The 16,362-nt window shown below is 38.3% G+C and overlaps 1 protein-coding gene across 2 annotated transcripts in view; it reads left to right on the forward strand.

Annotated features, from left to right (window-relative positions):
- Positions 1-16,362, forward strand: part of PSIP1 (PC4 and SFRS1 interacting protein 1) — a 43,426-nt gene that overhangs the window by 11,916 nt on the left and 15,148 nt on the right. For both annotated transcript variants that reach the window (XM_006864481.1, XM_006864482.1), the window contains 5 exons: positions 9,912-10,050; positions 11,216-11,320; positions 12,007-12,069; positions 13,716-13,812; positions 14,925-15,000. In XM_006864481.1, the coding sequence (XP_006864543.1) occupies positions 9,912-10,050; positions 11,216-11,320; positions 12,007-12,069; positions 13,716-13,812; positions 14,925-15,000 (480 nt within the window). The remainder of the gene's footprint in view (positions 1-9,911; positions 10,051-11,215; positions 11,321-12,006; positions 12,070-13,715; positions 13,813-14,924; positions 15,001-16,362) is intronic.

Genomic DNA, 16,362 nt, shown 5'->3' on the forward strand with positions numbered 1-16,362 from the left:
CCACTGAACATTGTAGGGCTTAGCTTGCCGCTTCATTGCTGCTTTTACCCCACTTCCCCCCATCGGTGATGTGTTTGGTCACCAATCAGAGCGTGTATTTCCTTTGAGTCTTAGTCTTGGAAGGGGGTCTGCATTGAGAGTACCTGGCCACTTGCCTTGATGTTTTCTAGGGAAGCAATTTGTTTGTTCTTGTAGTAACAGCCCATCTGCCTCCATTTTTCCTGCAGGTCTTCCACTGTCTTTTAATTCCACTTTCCAAGAACTTTCGGAATTCCTGTAGTATACCTATTTATGTGCCTTGAACATGCTGGTATGCCAATGTGAATAAAGGTGTTCATTTCAATAATTGAAATTTATTTTCTAAATTCATGTTTTATTTGAAATTTATTTCAATTTCATTTTTTTAAATTGGATGTTATTTCAAATGAGAGAAACTGCTTTATCATATTCATGAGTTTTGAGCTCTTAAGCATTGGTAGACTTTTCCTATTTTGTCCCATAACTGAGCTTTTAGAAGAAACATGTTGATCTTTGTGGTTATGTGCATGGAGCCCTGGTGGCTTAGTGTTTTGCACTGCTAACCAAAAGATCAGTGGTTCAAACCCACCAGCTGCCCATGGGAAAGAGATGTCAGCTATACATGTGTACATGTACAGGCTTGGAAACCCTCTGAGGCAGTTTGACTCTGTCCTATAGGGTTGCTGTGAATTGGAATCTGTGCATTGGGAGTTTGTGCAATGATTACAAAAGGGAAAATTTAGACAAGTAACTGCTCTTGCTTGGTCCTTATGTTCTTACGACATCTGGAATGCAAACATAAACATAATTATTTTTGAAGTGTACCTTACAAAAATCACACACGATTTGGGTATGCTTCAGAAATGTAAAATTGGATTTTATTCAGTTAATGACTTGTTATTTTCCTATGTTGTTTTACATTAATCTTGATTTTTATGAAGTTTGACATTAGAATTTTAAAGTCATATGTATGCACTAGATATTTATTTCAGTGGATAAAGGTTAACCTGCAAGCTTTTTAAGAAGGTTGAAGCTCTATTATTGTTAAGTGCCTTTAAATTGGTTCTGACCCATAGTGACCTTGTATAGGCTTTCCAAGGAGTATTTGATGGGTTTGAACTGCCAACTTTGTGGTTCAAACTGACTTTGCAGTCCAGCGCATTAACCTGCAGCGCCACACCAGGGCTCTGGCTATTTATTGTTCTCCGTGAAACCTTCCTAGAGTGAGTTAATCTAATGTTCAGAATGTGGATTTTGGTTATCCTTCTTTCAGTACTGGAATTTGGTATGTAACTTACCTTGAGTTAATATCTTTTTTTGTTAACAATTTAAACGATAACAAAAGAAAACTTCTTTACCAAGATACAAAATGAGTTTTACTCCTGTATTTTAGAAATTATCCCTACACATCTCAGTCTTGTATTTCCTTTCAGATTTGTCTGTGCATTTATTTGGGGAGTATTTGCTAGCATATATAATGATGCCATGCATTTAATTGGGCTGTTTCTTTCATTTTTAAAAGTATTTTTGTGTTATTTAAAAATGGAGTGAGTCAGAGCTGCTCAACATTTTGATGTGTTTTCTTTGATTGCTTTGATAAGTTTTTGATACTTGGTATCATGTAATTAAATTATTTTTTATTTTGCATATTAGTTGATTTTTGTATGTTACCTTAAAATGAGATGCTTTGAAGAATAAATAGAGCCACAACCATGAGTTCTGGGGTGGGTACTCGGTCATGATGGTGACTAAAAACTAATCTGGACTCTAGTCATTGAACGTCGAGGATTACATCCAGGGGAAGTTCTTTTTCATCCATCTTTGTTTTGTTTCATTAACAAGCTCCTTGGTCTTAAGCATAACCATTTTTAATTTTGTAATGTTTTATTGTGAATTATGTGATAGCTTACATGGGAGAACATTAGTTTTACATTCTTCCTATCCTATATTGTGTCATTGCCATGGTTACAATCCCCACCATGCATCATCAACTAACCAAAGGGTATAACCAGCAAGCCTCTTCCACCCCCCACCCCCCCAGTTGACAGCACACACACAGCCCCTCTTCCTCTCTGGGTCAAAAGTCCCCAGCTGCTCCATCTCTCCACGTCATCCTCTCTGCCTCCATCTATGGCCTCACTGCTTCTCTGGGTAGGGTCCCGTACTCCACTCTTCTCACTTGATGGTCTTAGTGACCTCCGCTCCTGGACTGCAAAATTAACCACTTCCCTCCTTGCTACAAAACGTCTACCTTTACTTTTCCAACCCTCATAATTAGTCCTGATAACAGTTATTCACTATTGTAACACAAGAGACCTATCCGCATTTCCTTTCATCAGCCCCGCCTAGACAGATTGGATACTACTCAGTGGAGATTCCACCTTCTTCCACGGCCTCTGTAAGCCTGTCACTTCTTGTCTTTGTAGCCCCCTTACTTTGGGTAGCCAATGTCCAAGTTGCCCATCCCTGTCTACTCTGTGTTGAGGAGGTGGGAATAATTGTTAATGTAAAGACTAGTTCCCTCTTTTGAGCTACTGCATCCATAGGTGTAGGTCAGGTTCATTAGATAGTATCAGATTACTCTTTTTTTCCCACTTCTAGTTGAGCTCTGATCATCCGGTCATTGAAGCCAGGTCAAGTGGGGATTATCTGCAAGTGTGAGTGTTCTTGTGCATATGTCCTCACTTCTTATCAGCTGGACTCTTCACTCTCCACTCCAGTCCTCTGTGGCTATGTCACTGACTTTGGGCCCAAGAGTTCCCAGGTCTTGCCACACTGCTGGCCAACCAGGTCTCCACCCGGGTTCACAGGAGTCTATTGAACATTGTAGGGCTTAGCTCACAGCTTCATTGCTGTTTTTCCCTCACTTCCCCTTATCGATGACAACGTGGTCACCAATCAGTGTGTATTCCCATTGAATCTTAGTCTTAGAAGAGGGTTTGCCCTGAGGGGACCTGACCACTTGCCTTGATGTTTCCTGGGCGAACAACTTGCTTGTTCTTGTAGTAATCCATCGGACTGCCTGTATTGTTTTGTATTTTTCCTGTCGGTCTTTCTTTCAAGAAGTGTCTTCTGTTCTAGCTGCTCCAGGCTGATCTGCTTGTCCTTTCAAGTGGAAATTTTCCACCTCAAAAGATTCTGGATGCTGTTCAGGATTCCACCTATAGTCTCATGTAATGCTGAGGCTCTGCAGGAAGCCTCCTTCACTGGGCACCTTGTAGCCCCATTTTAAGTATTCCAATTAGTTACAGGCAGAAGACAGACTTACAAGCTTTCTATGGTGACATTTCTGACTATTTCTTTCTCTTCCCCCTTCTGTGTCTGTTTTATAATGGCATGCAAGGGAAACCAAGATTCAAAAGACAGCCAAGCATCTTAACATTATTTCCCCCCTTTACCCCATTCCAACCATGTTTTAATCCCTGTATTCCAGAGCCCTCTTGTTCCAAGGTTGTACATACATCATTCTTTACTTAGCCCATGCAAACCTGCCTAATTGTTCTCCCATCTGCTTTGTTCTTGTATTCCCCTCCCCCTTCTTGTATATTGACCCCCCTCTCCAGCACCCAAACTATACTGTCTGTTCCCTACCCTGTGCTCCACCTTCCTCTCCCTCCCCTTACTCCACCCCCACATCCGTGCAACCAGCAACGAATCCACCCCCCTTTAGCATGGGTTCTTTTTCTTAGTCTTTTACAGTAGTGGTCCTATTAAGCATAACCTTTGATGTAACAGTTCTGCTTAATATTTATTGTGAAGATATTTCCAAAGACTGAGCAACAAAATTATAGCTGCATTATTTTATAATTGAAAATGATCTAATAATACACAAATTAATTTTAGAATGTTGTTGTTGTTAAATGCCGTTGAGTCGGGTCTGACCCATAGCGACCCTGTACAGGGTTTCCGAGGGTGTAAATCTTTACGGGAGTAGAAAGCCTCATCTTTCTCCCGCGGAGTGGCTGGTAGTTTCGAACCGCTGACCTTAAGGTTCGCAGCCCGATTCGTAACCATTACGCTACCAGAGCTCCTTAAAATTGTTGTTGTTATGTGCCATCGAGTCGGTTCCGACCCATAGCGACCCTGTACAGGGTTTCCGAGGCTGTAAATCTTTACGGGAGCAGAAAGCCTCATCTTTCTCCCGCGGAACAGCTGGTAGTTTCGAACCGCTGACCTTAAGGTTCGCAGCCCGATTCGTAACCACTACACTACCAGAGCAATTTTGACACAGAAGGATGCTCATTTTAATTTAGAGGAAAAGACATAGTAAGGAGTGAGTATATTACCCTGGTGTGGCAGTGCTGTGGGTTAATGTGCCAGACTGCAAAGCCATTGGAACTGCAAGGTTGGCAGTTCAAGCTCACCACCTGCTCCTCGGAAACTTTATCCATGGTTGCTATGGGACGGAACCAACTCGATGGCACTTTACAACAACAACATATTACCATTTAAGTGTAACAACAGTTGTGAGGACTGGGAGGTGTGTCATTCTGTTGTGCATGGAATGACTATGAGTCAGAACTGCCTTGATGCCACATAACAACGACAACATGTAATATGGTGTGGCACTGTAGGATAGGCACTGGATCGCTAGTCACAGGTTAGTGGTTCAAACTTAGCAGCTGTTCTTGAGAAAACTATGCAGGGTCGCTGTAAGTCTTAACCTACTTGAGGACACTGAACAACAACAATCCTGTACATTGGGATCTCATTCATATGTATTGTTTGTTCAGTGACCTGGAATGGGTTCCAATTCATAGCGACCCTGTATAGGGTTTCCTAGGCTTTAAATCTTTGCGGGAGCAGAAAACCTCATCTTTCTCCTGTAGAAAGGCTGGTAAACTCGAACTGATGTCAACTTTGTGGTTTTCAGTTGCGTGTTTATCTTATGGAGCCACTTCACTACACATTTATGTGTAAATACAAATAACAGCAGCAGAAAACAATGATTATAGTTGGTAAAATTGTAGATAATTTACTTTCATTGATAGGATATGATATTCTCTAAAATAATTTTAGCAGTCCTACTGAGATATAATTCAGTTACCATACAATTAACTCATTTAAAGTATCCAACTATCTTCCGAGAGTCGTGTTACCATCAGCACTATGAGATAAAGAATATTGCATCAATCTAAGAAAGAAACCTTCTAGCTGTCACTTCTCATTTCTTCCCAAGCCTATCCCGCCACTTGCCCAAGACACAACCATTTATTTTTTGTTTCTTTAAAGCTGGGCCTTTCATATAGATGGCAGTAATACAATAGGTGTTTTGTGACTGGCCTTTTTTACTGAGCAAATACTTTCAAGGTTCATCCATGTTATGACTGCATAATATTCCATTGTGGATTCCTGGTGTGGCGCTATAGGATAAGCACTGTTAACTACAAGGTTGGCAGTTCATACCCACCAGGTGCTTTTTGGAAACCCTATACAGGGTCACTGTGAGTTGGAACAAACTCTAAAGCACTTATCAACAACAATTTTGATTCATGAGTTGGACTTTTGGGCAGTTTCTCCTTTTGGGATGTGATGAATAATGTTGCTATAACATGCTATAACATGGGTAAAACAATGCTGAGTGAAATAAGTCAGACAAGGACAAATAGTATGTGATCATATTTTCATGAACTGTCTAGTATAGGCAAATACATAGAAACTAAAATCTTGTAGTGGTTTCAAGAGGAAGCTGAGAAAGGGCGTTACTGCTAACTGGGTGTTGACCTTCTGTTCGGAATACTGCTGCGGTTAGAAGTACCATTAGTTCCTTCTGACTCAGAGCAACACCGCATAGTGTTTCCAAGGAGCAGCTGGTAGGTTTGAATTTGCCATGTTGCAGTTAGTCCATTGCTGACGTATTGGAAATAAGTGGTAGTAGTGATAGTTGGACAACATTGTCACTAGAGTTAATGCCACTGAACTGTACACTTAAAAGTGGCTAAAATGGCAGTATTTGTGTGATAAGTAATTGTTGTTGTTGTTATGTGCGGTGGAGTCGGTTCCAACTCATAGCGACCCTGTACAGGGTTTCCGAGACTGTAAATCTTAACGGGAGCAGATAGCCTCATCTTTCTCCCGCAGAGCAGCTAGTAGTTTCAAACTGCTGACCTTGCGGTTCGCAGGCCGATTCGTAACCACTACGCTACCAGAGCTCCTTAGAGGTACATGTAAAATGAGATGGGATGAATAAAACCAAAATCTACTGCTATTGTTGAGTTAGTTGATTCTGACTCACAGCAAGAGTTGCCCAGTAGTGTTTCCAAGTCTTTAATCTTTATGGAAACAGACTCTGCTTCATCTTTCTCCAGCCTCAGTGTCTGTTAGGTTCAAACCACCAGCCTTCAGGCAGACAACTGCTTAACCTTTGCACAACAATAGCTCACTAGATCAAATACAAATAATTACATTATGGGAATGGATTGTTGTTGTTATGTGCCATGGAGTTGGTTCTGACTCATAGGGATCCTGTCCAGGTTTTCCGAGGCTGTAAATCTTTATGGGAGCAGAAAGCCTCATCTTTCTCCCATGGAACAGCTGGTAGTTTCGAACTGCTGACCATGAGGTAGCAGCTGGTAGTTTCGAACTGCCTGATTTGTAACCACTACGCTACCAGAGCTCCATATATGGGAATGGGTTAGACAAGTTTGAAAGAAAATAAGAGAAAGTAACAATATAATAGAATCATTAAAACTGGCCATATTGCTGTCTGCTAAAAGTAAAATTTGAAGTAAAAAACATGAAGTGTATATCCAGCCCTGGTGTGGCTCTGGTTAATGCACTGGACTGCAAGCTCATTTGAAACGCAAGGTCCAGTGGTTCAGGCTCACCAGCCGCTACTTGGAAAACTCTATACAGGGTCGCAGTGAGTCAGAATTGATTTGACAGCACTTAACAACAACAACTTTACATACCTTCATGCATTAAATTTTATTGGCCATGGTATATTAACTGAGTTATTGTGTACAGTACAAAGTTTGCTGCTAACTTTTCAGTTCACAAATCAGTGAACTCCTTTTGTAGTGTACTGGTGATTGGTCACTGTTCTGTTAATCAGTTCTTGCATAGTCAACAAACCCTACAGTTGTGGTCCCTCTGTCTCCCAGTGATATACTTTCGTGAGTGACATTTTTACAAACTCACTGGGGTACAGGCTAGTGCAGAAAAGACACAGAATGATAGTAAGAAGTGAAATTTGAATCCAATATAAAGTGTTATGTGTAAATAGCTAAAGAACACAAGAAGTGCAGCTAGAGAAACTAAGTGAAGTTACAATTATCAACATAAATGAGAAGGTAGTGATTCTCCTAAAAGAACCACTGATGTTGCATTTAACAGTCCAGTGTTTATCCGACAGTGCCACACCAGTCTCAATTCTCTAATCATTTAGTTAGTAGCTGAACTAGTGTTAACTACATACACCACCCAGCTCTCCAAATTAGTTCTGGCCATCCTGGCTTTTAAGAGCATTCTGGCTGTACTTTTTCCAATGCAAGATTTGTTTGTTCTTTTTGTAGTCCATAATGCTTTAAAAATTCTCTTCCAACACCATAATTCAAGTGCATCAATTCTTCTATGGTCTTCATTGTCCAACTGTGACATACATATAAGATTATTGAAAATATCATGGCTTGGGTCAGGCACACCTTAGTCCCCAATCTGACATCATTTATTTGCTCTTCAACACTAGAGAGTCTTGGGTAGCAGATTTGCCTAAGGCTGTAAGTCCTTTTGTCTTCTTCTTTTTTTTTTTTTAATGCTTTATTATGGGATAGCTTACATGGAAGGACAACAGCTTCACATTGATCCCATCATATATTGTTTCCTTGCCACGGTTATAATCCCTTCCATGCATCATCTATCAACCAAAGGGTGTCCCCCCTGCCCCCCTCATCATGTCCTTTATTTCTTGACTACAGCTTCCTTGAGTGTTGATGGCTTATGTAAACAAAATGAAGTATTTGACAACTTCTTTTCTCCCTTTATCTTGATGTTATTTATTGCTCCAATGGTGAGGATATTTGTTTTCTTTATATTGAGGTGAAACCCATAAAGGAAGGCTGTGGTCTTTAATCTTCTAAGTAACTCTCTTCGTAATCACTTTTGTGGAGTTTGATTTTTAGGAGGGAAAATTTGTGTTGAATTGCCTTGTTCTAAATAGAACAAGGAGCTCTGGTAGCGTAGTGGTTACGAATCGGGCTGCGAACCTTAAGGTCAGCGGTTCGAAACTACCAGCCGCTTCGCGGGAGAAAGATGAGGCTTTCTACTCCTGTAAGGATTTACACCCTCGGAAACCCTGTACAGGGTCGCTATGGGTCGGAACCGACTCAACGGCACTTAACAACAACAACTAGAAGTTCCGCTTTTGAAAGAGTTTTTCGTAAGTTACTTAGAATTTAGAATTCATTAACATAGGAGGAATTGTGTTTCAACTGTAGTGACTAAATATTGTATAAAACTTAAGGCAGTCCTGGGATGAATAATTCCTAGTCAAAGCCCAAATTTCTGGATCAAATGTGATGACTTAAGTTTAACCCCAAGATAAGTTTTTTCATAAATGAGGTGATTGTTAAGGGTTGTCAAGTCACTTCTGACCCATTTTTAGGGTTTCCAAGGAGCAACTGGTGAGTTTGAACTGCCAACCTTATGGTTTAGTGTACATTTAATCTTAGCACATTATTTTGATATTGGGATGTGAAGTTAAAATACATTTAACATTCATGAATTAGGTGATTACATTTATTTTTATTACTCTTTTTTAACTTTTAGTTGGGATGTGAATTAAGTGATGGTTAACAGACAGGATCATCAGCTTTATAGTCAACTAATTAGATGCCTTGTGTCATCTCAGTGATAGAATCCCTTCGCTGCAATAACAGTTACCCTACTTCTCTGTGACTTATCTCTTAACAGTTTATTTTATAAATGAGCAAAGCAAAAATAGTTGACGTACACATACAAAACAAAAAATAAATACTCATTTAGAAGTCATAAGAGCATATTCTGTCAGCCAGATTGCTGCCTTCAGACATCCTCACTCCTTCCATGGGCCTAGAGTTTTTTACATTTAAATAAAACACTTTTGAGTATCCTTGAATTGCAATTTTTTTATTTTGAATCCTTTAAAAGTACAATCTAACTATAGGCATCTCAATGTTTAGAAACTTCAGCAGTTGAAGAATTCATAATAGATTCTAAATATTTTTGGAGTTTTGGTGTGATTCTGTAGGATAAGCATTGGACTATAAACGTTGGTTCAAACCCATCAGCCACTCTTTGGAAACCCTGTACAGAGTTGCTGTGAGTCAGAACTGACTCGATTATACTTAAAAATAATGATTATTTTAAATTGTGAATAATTTAGTGAGGACTTCTTCAGTTTTCTTGTTGTTAGAGAATACATATGTTAGAGAATACATATGTATCAACCATCATATACTATTTATAGAAGGTCTACCTTTTTAGCATTGAAAGATTTTTTTTGGAACAAGTGATACGGGATAATATATAAGGGGAGAATAACTCTGAGATACAGTATTTGTATGCATAGCTAAAGATGACAGTACAAGTGTTTGTTTATAGTTATAAGGGAGCGTCCAAAAGTTCATGGAAAAATGGAATTAAAAGACAACATGTTTCTTTGTATTTTGAAAATGTATTTAGATAGTGCGCCTTATTGACAACATCATGAGTTGTGTAATATGGAAAGTGTTTCAAAACGATCTTGGATAAATGGAATTAAAAGATACTAGACTTCTTTGTGTTTACTCTTTATTTATACATTTTAGTTTAAGAATGTTTGACAGTTTTACCATAGGATAATAAATACTATTTATTAACTTTAGTTACACATTTAATTGAGGTGACTTTGTACTTCTCTTTTCCCCCTTTTATAGTGCTTTTCTGGGACCAAAGGATATATTTCCGTACTCCGAAAATAAGGAAAAATACGGCAAGCCAAATAAACGAAAAGGTTTTAATGAAGGTTTATGGGAAATAGATAACAATCCAAAAGTGAAATTTTCTAGTCAGCAGGTGAGTCATATCAGTTAAAATACTGTTCAGTATGATTTACTCAAACTTGAGAAATAATCAGTATCCCAGCATGTATGACACTCAGTTTCAGTTTTCATCATGCAAAATTTGTATCTTTTTTTGTCTTGGAACAGAAATTACCATCTGTCCTGGCACTGATGGTATTTAACTTTTTTCCAGTATTGCAAAGTGTACTTAACATTCCATATGGATGTCCAGAGTGCTTGTGGTTTAAAATAAACCAGCCAGGTGTTTGTATAGAACCTGTGTTTGGTGGGGTCCTGTAGTGCAGGGGGTCAATAAGCTGCTTCCATAGATTATGGCTTGAGAAACCCTGGGGCATTTGTGCACATCCTGTGAGTGGGAATCAGCTCAACAGCAGTGACTGTTCTAGGACCTCAGTATGCTTAGAGGAGCGCTTGATGAGTATTTAACTGGGAGTTTCTCATAAGTGTCCTTTTATTAGGCTTGTAGCAGAAGCTGGGGAAAACAGGAGTAAGCCTGAAGCGGTTAGGAACAAACTGGAAATTCTACAACCTTCTACTCTTAAATCTCTCAACCTTTTTTCTTTCTTCAAAGGTGTCATTCTTCTCACCTTTGAAAACTTTTGAGATGCTGTTGAATGTGGGACACTGACTACTCCCCTTCTCAGTGTCCTGTGACAGCATTAGGTGGTTTCTAGGTGCCTTTATTGCTTCTTAAAAATGCCATGCCGTGTTGTGATTGCTTCTTTGTCTGGAACCAAGACAGACAGGAAAGAAGCTCTCTCTGTATTGTGTGCCTGGCACTGTGCTTGATGGCCATGGGAAAATAAGTATACATTAAATATAGTTGGATCGATAAGAATGGACATATGGTTTTCTGTCAGTCTTGCCTTGATTATAATGGTGGGAGTACATCTTTCCAAAGGTACTTAATTTTTTCACTTGATGATTTTGTGTGCATGAAAGTACAGGAAGAGAAACCCTTAAGACTTTGAAAATAATAGTAGTATTGAAAACAATTTTTTAAGTTGTATATCCATTAAAACTATCCTATGGCCAGAAAATAAGGTGCTTTTCTGACCTTTTGCAGACAGACTTAATTTTCTGTGGATGGAAACTTTGAAAGCCAGGGTGGGGGGAAAACTTTCTATTGTGAAATTAATAGACTTGATTGCTCACAGGCCTCAACTAAGCAATCAAATGCATCATCTGATGTTGAAGCTGAAGAAAAAGAAACTAGTGTTTCAAAGGAAGACACTGACCAGGAAGAAAAAGCCAGCAATGAGGTATGTTGAATTTCTCTTACATTCTAAGTTTATGTTTAGAAGATTGTGTAAAGTGAAATTCTCTGGCAAAGTAAAAAAATAATTTAAAAAGTATTTGAGCAATGATGAGAATATACTTAAGCTTTTCCTATATAAACACAGTATTAGCATTGTAAATTTTATGTATTTTAAAGATGCATGGCTTTTTATAAAATTTATTTTCATGGACAAAACAAGAGCTCCCATTTGTCTGGGTAGGGTACTATTGGTTAGGAACATTTTTTAGAGTGATGTTGCATGAATGGACTAGGAAGAGTAGCATTAGACTGGAGGCTTAAGAATCTGGGTTTATTTCCAACTCTATAGTTGATTATCTGAGGAAATGGTTGTTAAAAGATCTGCCAGTATGGACACCTCTTAATCCACAACCTTAAAATCCAGGATTCTACTGTGGAATAAATGATTTTATAAACTTAATGAACAGCTATGCTAGTATTATGTCTTTTTATATAGGAAATGCATTTATATATTCAGGTGAAGATATTGGCTATTCTACTTTATACTGATAAGGCTTTTAATCATGATTTCAAAGGTCATAGAAGCAGAACAAGTTTCTGCAGAGCATTTTTGTAAAACATGATTGACTTTTAGGTTAAGAAAATTTATTCTCATCTTGACAGTTTTTCAGCTCTATCTGTATGTTTTAGGATGTGACTAAAGCAATTGATATAACTACTCCGAAGGCTGCCAGAAGAGGGAGAAAGAGAAAGGTAACTGTTTAGGCAAACTATGAGTATCTTAATTCTTATTTTACTTAGTGGAGCATAAGTAGAGATAAAGCAAACCCGATCCCTTACTCTAAATCTTTTGCTGTTGATTGTAGGTATTCTTTCAGAACACTGATACCAGTTTGTACATACTGTCAGTCCTCACTGTCTAAATGATTGTGCACATCCTTACCAACATGTTGGGTAAATTAGTCGATTTGTTGTTTGCCCTCAAATCTTTACCTTATAAGACAGATTAAGACTGCCCTATGGCATTATCTAAGGAGCTCTGGTAGTGTAGTGGTTAGGAATTGACTGCGAACCTTAAGGTCAGCAGTTTGAAACTACCAGCTGCTCCGCCGGAGAAAGTTGAGGCTTTCTAAAAAGATTTACAGCCTCGGACAGCCCAGTCGCTATGTGCTGGAACCATCTCGATGACACGTAACAACAACAGCATAGCGTGATCTGGAGTCCTGGTGTGGCGCTGTGGGCTAATGTGTCAGATTGCAAAGTCATTTGAACTGCAAGGTCAGTGGTTCAAGCTCCGTGGAAACCCTATACAGGGTCGCTATGGGTCGGAATCAACTCCACGGCATTTAACAACAACATAACATTATCTAGCCTGAAATCTTTTAAGGGAGACACTGCTTAGTGGCTGGTGGCTTTGAATTGCTTGCAGACTTTTGGGGTAGTTGCTGAGTACTTTTAACAACCATTGTGCCTATTTGTCAAGTCATTTCCTATTCATAGGGACCTTGTATAGGGTTTCTGCATAGAGGCTGCTTGGTTTGAACTGCCAACCTCATGGTTAGTAGCCCAGTGATTATCCTATAGCACCACTCCAGGACTAGAATATAGTTTACACTGAATTATAATTAGTTGGAGATAGGAGGCACCTGGGGGAGTGGTCCTGCCATTATTCTTTGTTCTCCTGTACTATTTCTTTCCTCAGTTTGCAATTTTTATGATAACTGGCAAATCCTGACTCCATTTCCCTTCTGTTGGTTGTTGTTAACCTGTGGTCTGTTTCTAATGCTTTAATGAAGTAAACTGGTTCTTATTTGGGGCCATTGTTCATGAACGTATACCACAATTGTCAGTTCATAAAGGGCTCATTGGGATTCCTTACTCTGGAAAATAATCCCTTTCTGGAAAGTCAAAATTTCTCCAAGGAAAAACAGTAAATCTGAGTCTCAGTTCAAAAATGATACTTCTGTACATTAGCAATGTTACTTGATTCGAAATACTTTGTAACTTTATTGCTTTTTCTAATATTAGAATACCAAAAGGCGCTATATTAGGTAATACACACTTTTAGATTTTGAGGCATTCTGTGAAAATATATTTAACAAATTGTATGAGTTGTTATGAATCATATTTTGTTTTCCTTATTGTATCAAGAACAAAGCCTTCTTTTTACAAATGGTGGTTTTAGGTTGAGGGTTTCTTCTCTCATTTTTAGAATGATAAGCCAAGATCACTGATGAGTGTTTTGTTGAAAAAAACAAAGTTGGCAGTTCAAACCAACTAGCCTTTACTTGGAACATGAAAGTTACAGTTGAACTCACGTTTTCATATAGTAGCATATTTTTGCCACCGAATTAAATTGGTTATATCTACTGTTTGTTAATTAAATCTTTGTGATTCAGGCAGAAAAACAAATAGAAACAGAGGACACTGGAGTAGTGACAACGGCAATAACATCTGTTAATCTAAAAGTGAGTCCGAAAAGAGGACGCCCTGCAGGTAGGATTGTTGATGCTTCAATCTTTACTTAGATTGTGATTAATATCCCAATCTACTAGGGTAGTGCCTGAAATAGTTTGGAATGAGGGGAGATAGATATTGAAATTGATTGTAAGATAGATAAGCATTATATTCTGTACTCTATGCAACAAAGTATTTAGCTTTAAAATACTAGTCTGGGCCTAATTCTTTTTCTTTTTTATCCCTTTTGCATTTCTCCTCAGTAGACCTCTACTACCTCTAAAAGAGGCTATGGTGAGATTAAAATTCCATGGGTAGTAGGTTTATTTTACCTTTCACTTTCGAGGTATTAAACAAAAACAAACCATTATTAGTCAATTCTGACTCATAGTGACACTGCTTTCCCCACAGAATTTCCTAGGCTGTATATCCACCTGAGCAAACTGCTGCCAAGTCTTGTTCCTGCAGGGGAGCTGCCATTCCTGAACCGCCCACCTGTGGGTCAGCAGCTGAGCACTTTAACCCCTGCAGCACCAGGGTGCCTTCAAAGGCATAAGCTTTCTATACAGAATCAAAGATTGAGAGATAGCATTTGGTTTAACTAAACCATAAATATTTAAATCTTTTTGCATCTTTGGCTACTAGGGTCTTAATAATGTAGCTATTTTCTATATTGCCTGTTTAAAGTATTTCCATAATTTGGCAAAATAAAAGCATTTTGGAACGGATCTGCCTTATACAAAGAACGTTAACCTCTCTCCTCCCCCCAATTTTATAATAGGATTCTTACTAGAAATAAATGAAAATATATCCTAGGAGAAAACAGGATTTGTTTACATAATTTTAATTTTAGAATTGAAGTTTTGTGACATTCTTGTTTTTAAAACATAAATGTTACTAGAAGCCTTCTGAGACCTACTAAGGACAACTTGAACATTTTTGTTGCTCTGCCTGTTTAAATTTTCTGCTGTTGCTCACGTGAACTTAGGGGGAAAGCTATTGAATCTTTAAAATTTACAGAAAACTTTATGCATAATAAACTAATAAGGCCCTATATTGTTGGTATATCTCATTTTCAGTCTTTATATGTGAAATTTGCATCTAAAGGGAAAGCTGGTAGTTAATGGATATTTTTTTTATGTGAATACTAGCTACAGAAGTCAAGATTCCAAAACCAAGAGGCAGACCCAAAATGGTAAAACAGCCTTGTCCTTCAGAGAGTGACATGTGAGTTTATTCTTAATATATAATGTTTAATTATGTATTAAATAGAATATTTGGCTAAGCATGTTTTCTCCTTGCATTTTTAAATTTTAGGATGCTTATTGCTTTTACTACTGTATCTAAAATTTATGTATGTTGAGAAAATAGTATTATGTAAAATAATAATTGGTTGCAATTGGGAAAATGAACTGCTTCTTGATGAATGTAAACATTTTTCTTGATGTTGTTCAATGCCATCAGGTAGGTTCTGATTTATCATGACCCTGTGTAGGGTTTCCAAGAAATAGCTGTTGAGCTTGAGCCGCTGATCTTGTAGTTCAAACTGACATTGCAGTCCACCACATTAACCCATAGCACCACACTATCAGGACGTGTAATACAGGTTAAATGAAAGAATTGAGTAAAATTTAGACATTTTGAAATAATTTCCAGAATTTTTCAGTTCCTTAAGAATAACTTTGTACTGAAATTTTTTTAAGTATTTAGGAATGAAAATTAGTTATCCCCAAATTTTCCATTTTTTATCCTGTTTGTTTTGAATTCTGAGTAGAAAGTTCACTTTTGTTAAGTGCCATTGAGTCACATAGCAAACCCTGTACAGGGTTTCTAAAGAGCAGCTGGTGACTTTGAACTGCCGAACTTGTGGTCTACAGCCCCAGACCAGGAGTCCAGAAAGTTGAACAGTAGAAATATATTTAAGGAAAGGGGACACAACTTTTATCTATCGAGTGTGCAAAAACGATTTTGAAAAATGTTTATAGGACAGTTTAGTTATAAGAAAGTTACTGTAAAATTGCTACTTTTCAAACAAAATATATTTAAGGAGCTCAATCTTATTGTTAGGCTAACTCTTGATATTTTCTCAAAGAACCAACTTATAGCAATTTTTTTGTTGTTTTATTTTGAATTATGTGATCATTTACATGGGAGAACATTAGTTTTACATTCATCCTATCGTATATCGTTTCATTGCCATGGTTACAATCTCCTCCATGCATCATCAACCAACCAAAGGGTATACACTACAAGCTTGCCCCCAGGTCTTCAGCATACAGCCCCTCTCCCTCTCTAGGTCTAAAGGCCCCAACCGCTTCATCGCTCCACGTCATCATCTCTGCCTCCATCTTAGGCATCACTGCTTCTCTGGGTAGGGTCCCGCTCTCCGCTCTTCTCCCTTGATGGTCCCAGGGACCTCCGCTCCTAGATTGAAAAGTTACCACTCCCCTCCTTGCTACAAAATGTCTACCTTTACATTTCCAACCCTCATAATTAGTCCTGATGACAGATATTCACTATTGTATTACAAGAGACCCATCCACATTTCCTTTCATCAGCCCCACCTAGACAGATTGTGGATACTACTCA

Source organism: Chrysochloris asiatica, unplaced genomic scaffold, assembly GCF_000296735.1.
Source record: "Chrysochloris asiatica unplaced genomic scaffold, ChrAsi1.0 scaffold00065, whole genome shotgun sequence".
Taxonomy (NCBI): Eukaryota; Metazoa; Chordata; class Mammalia; order Afrosoricida; family Chrysochloridae; genus Chrysochloris; species Chrysochloris asiatica.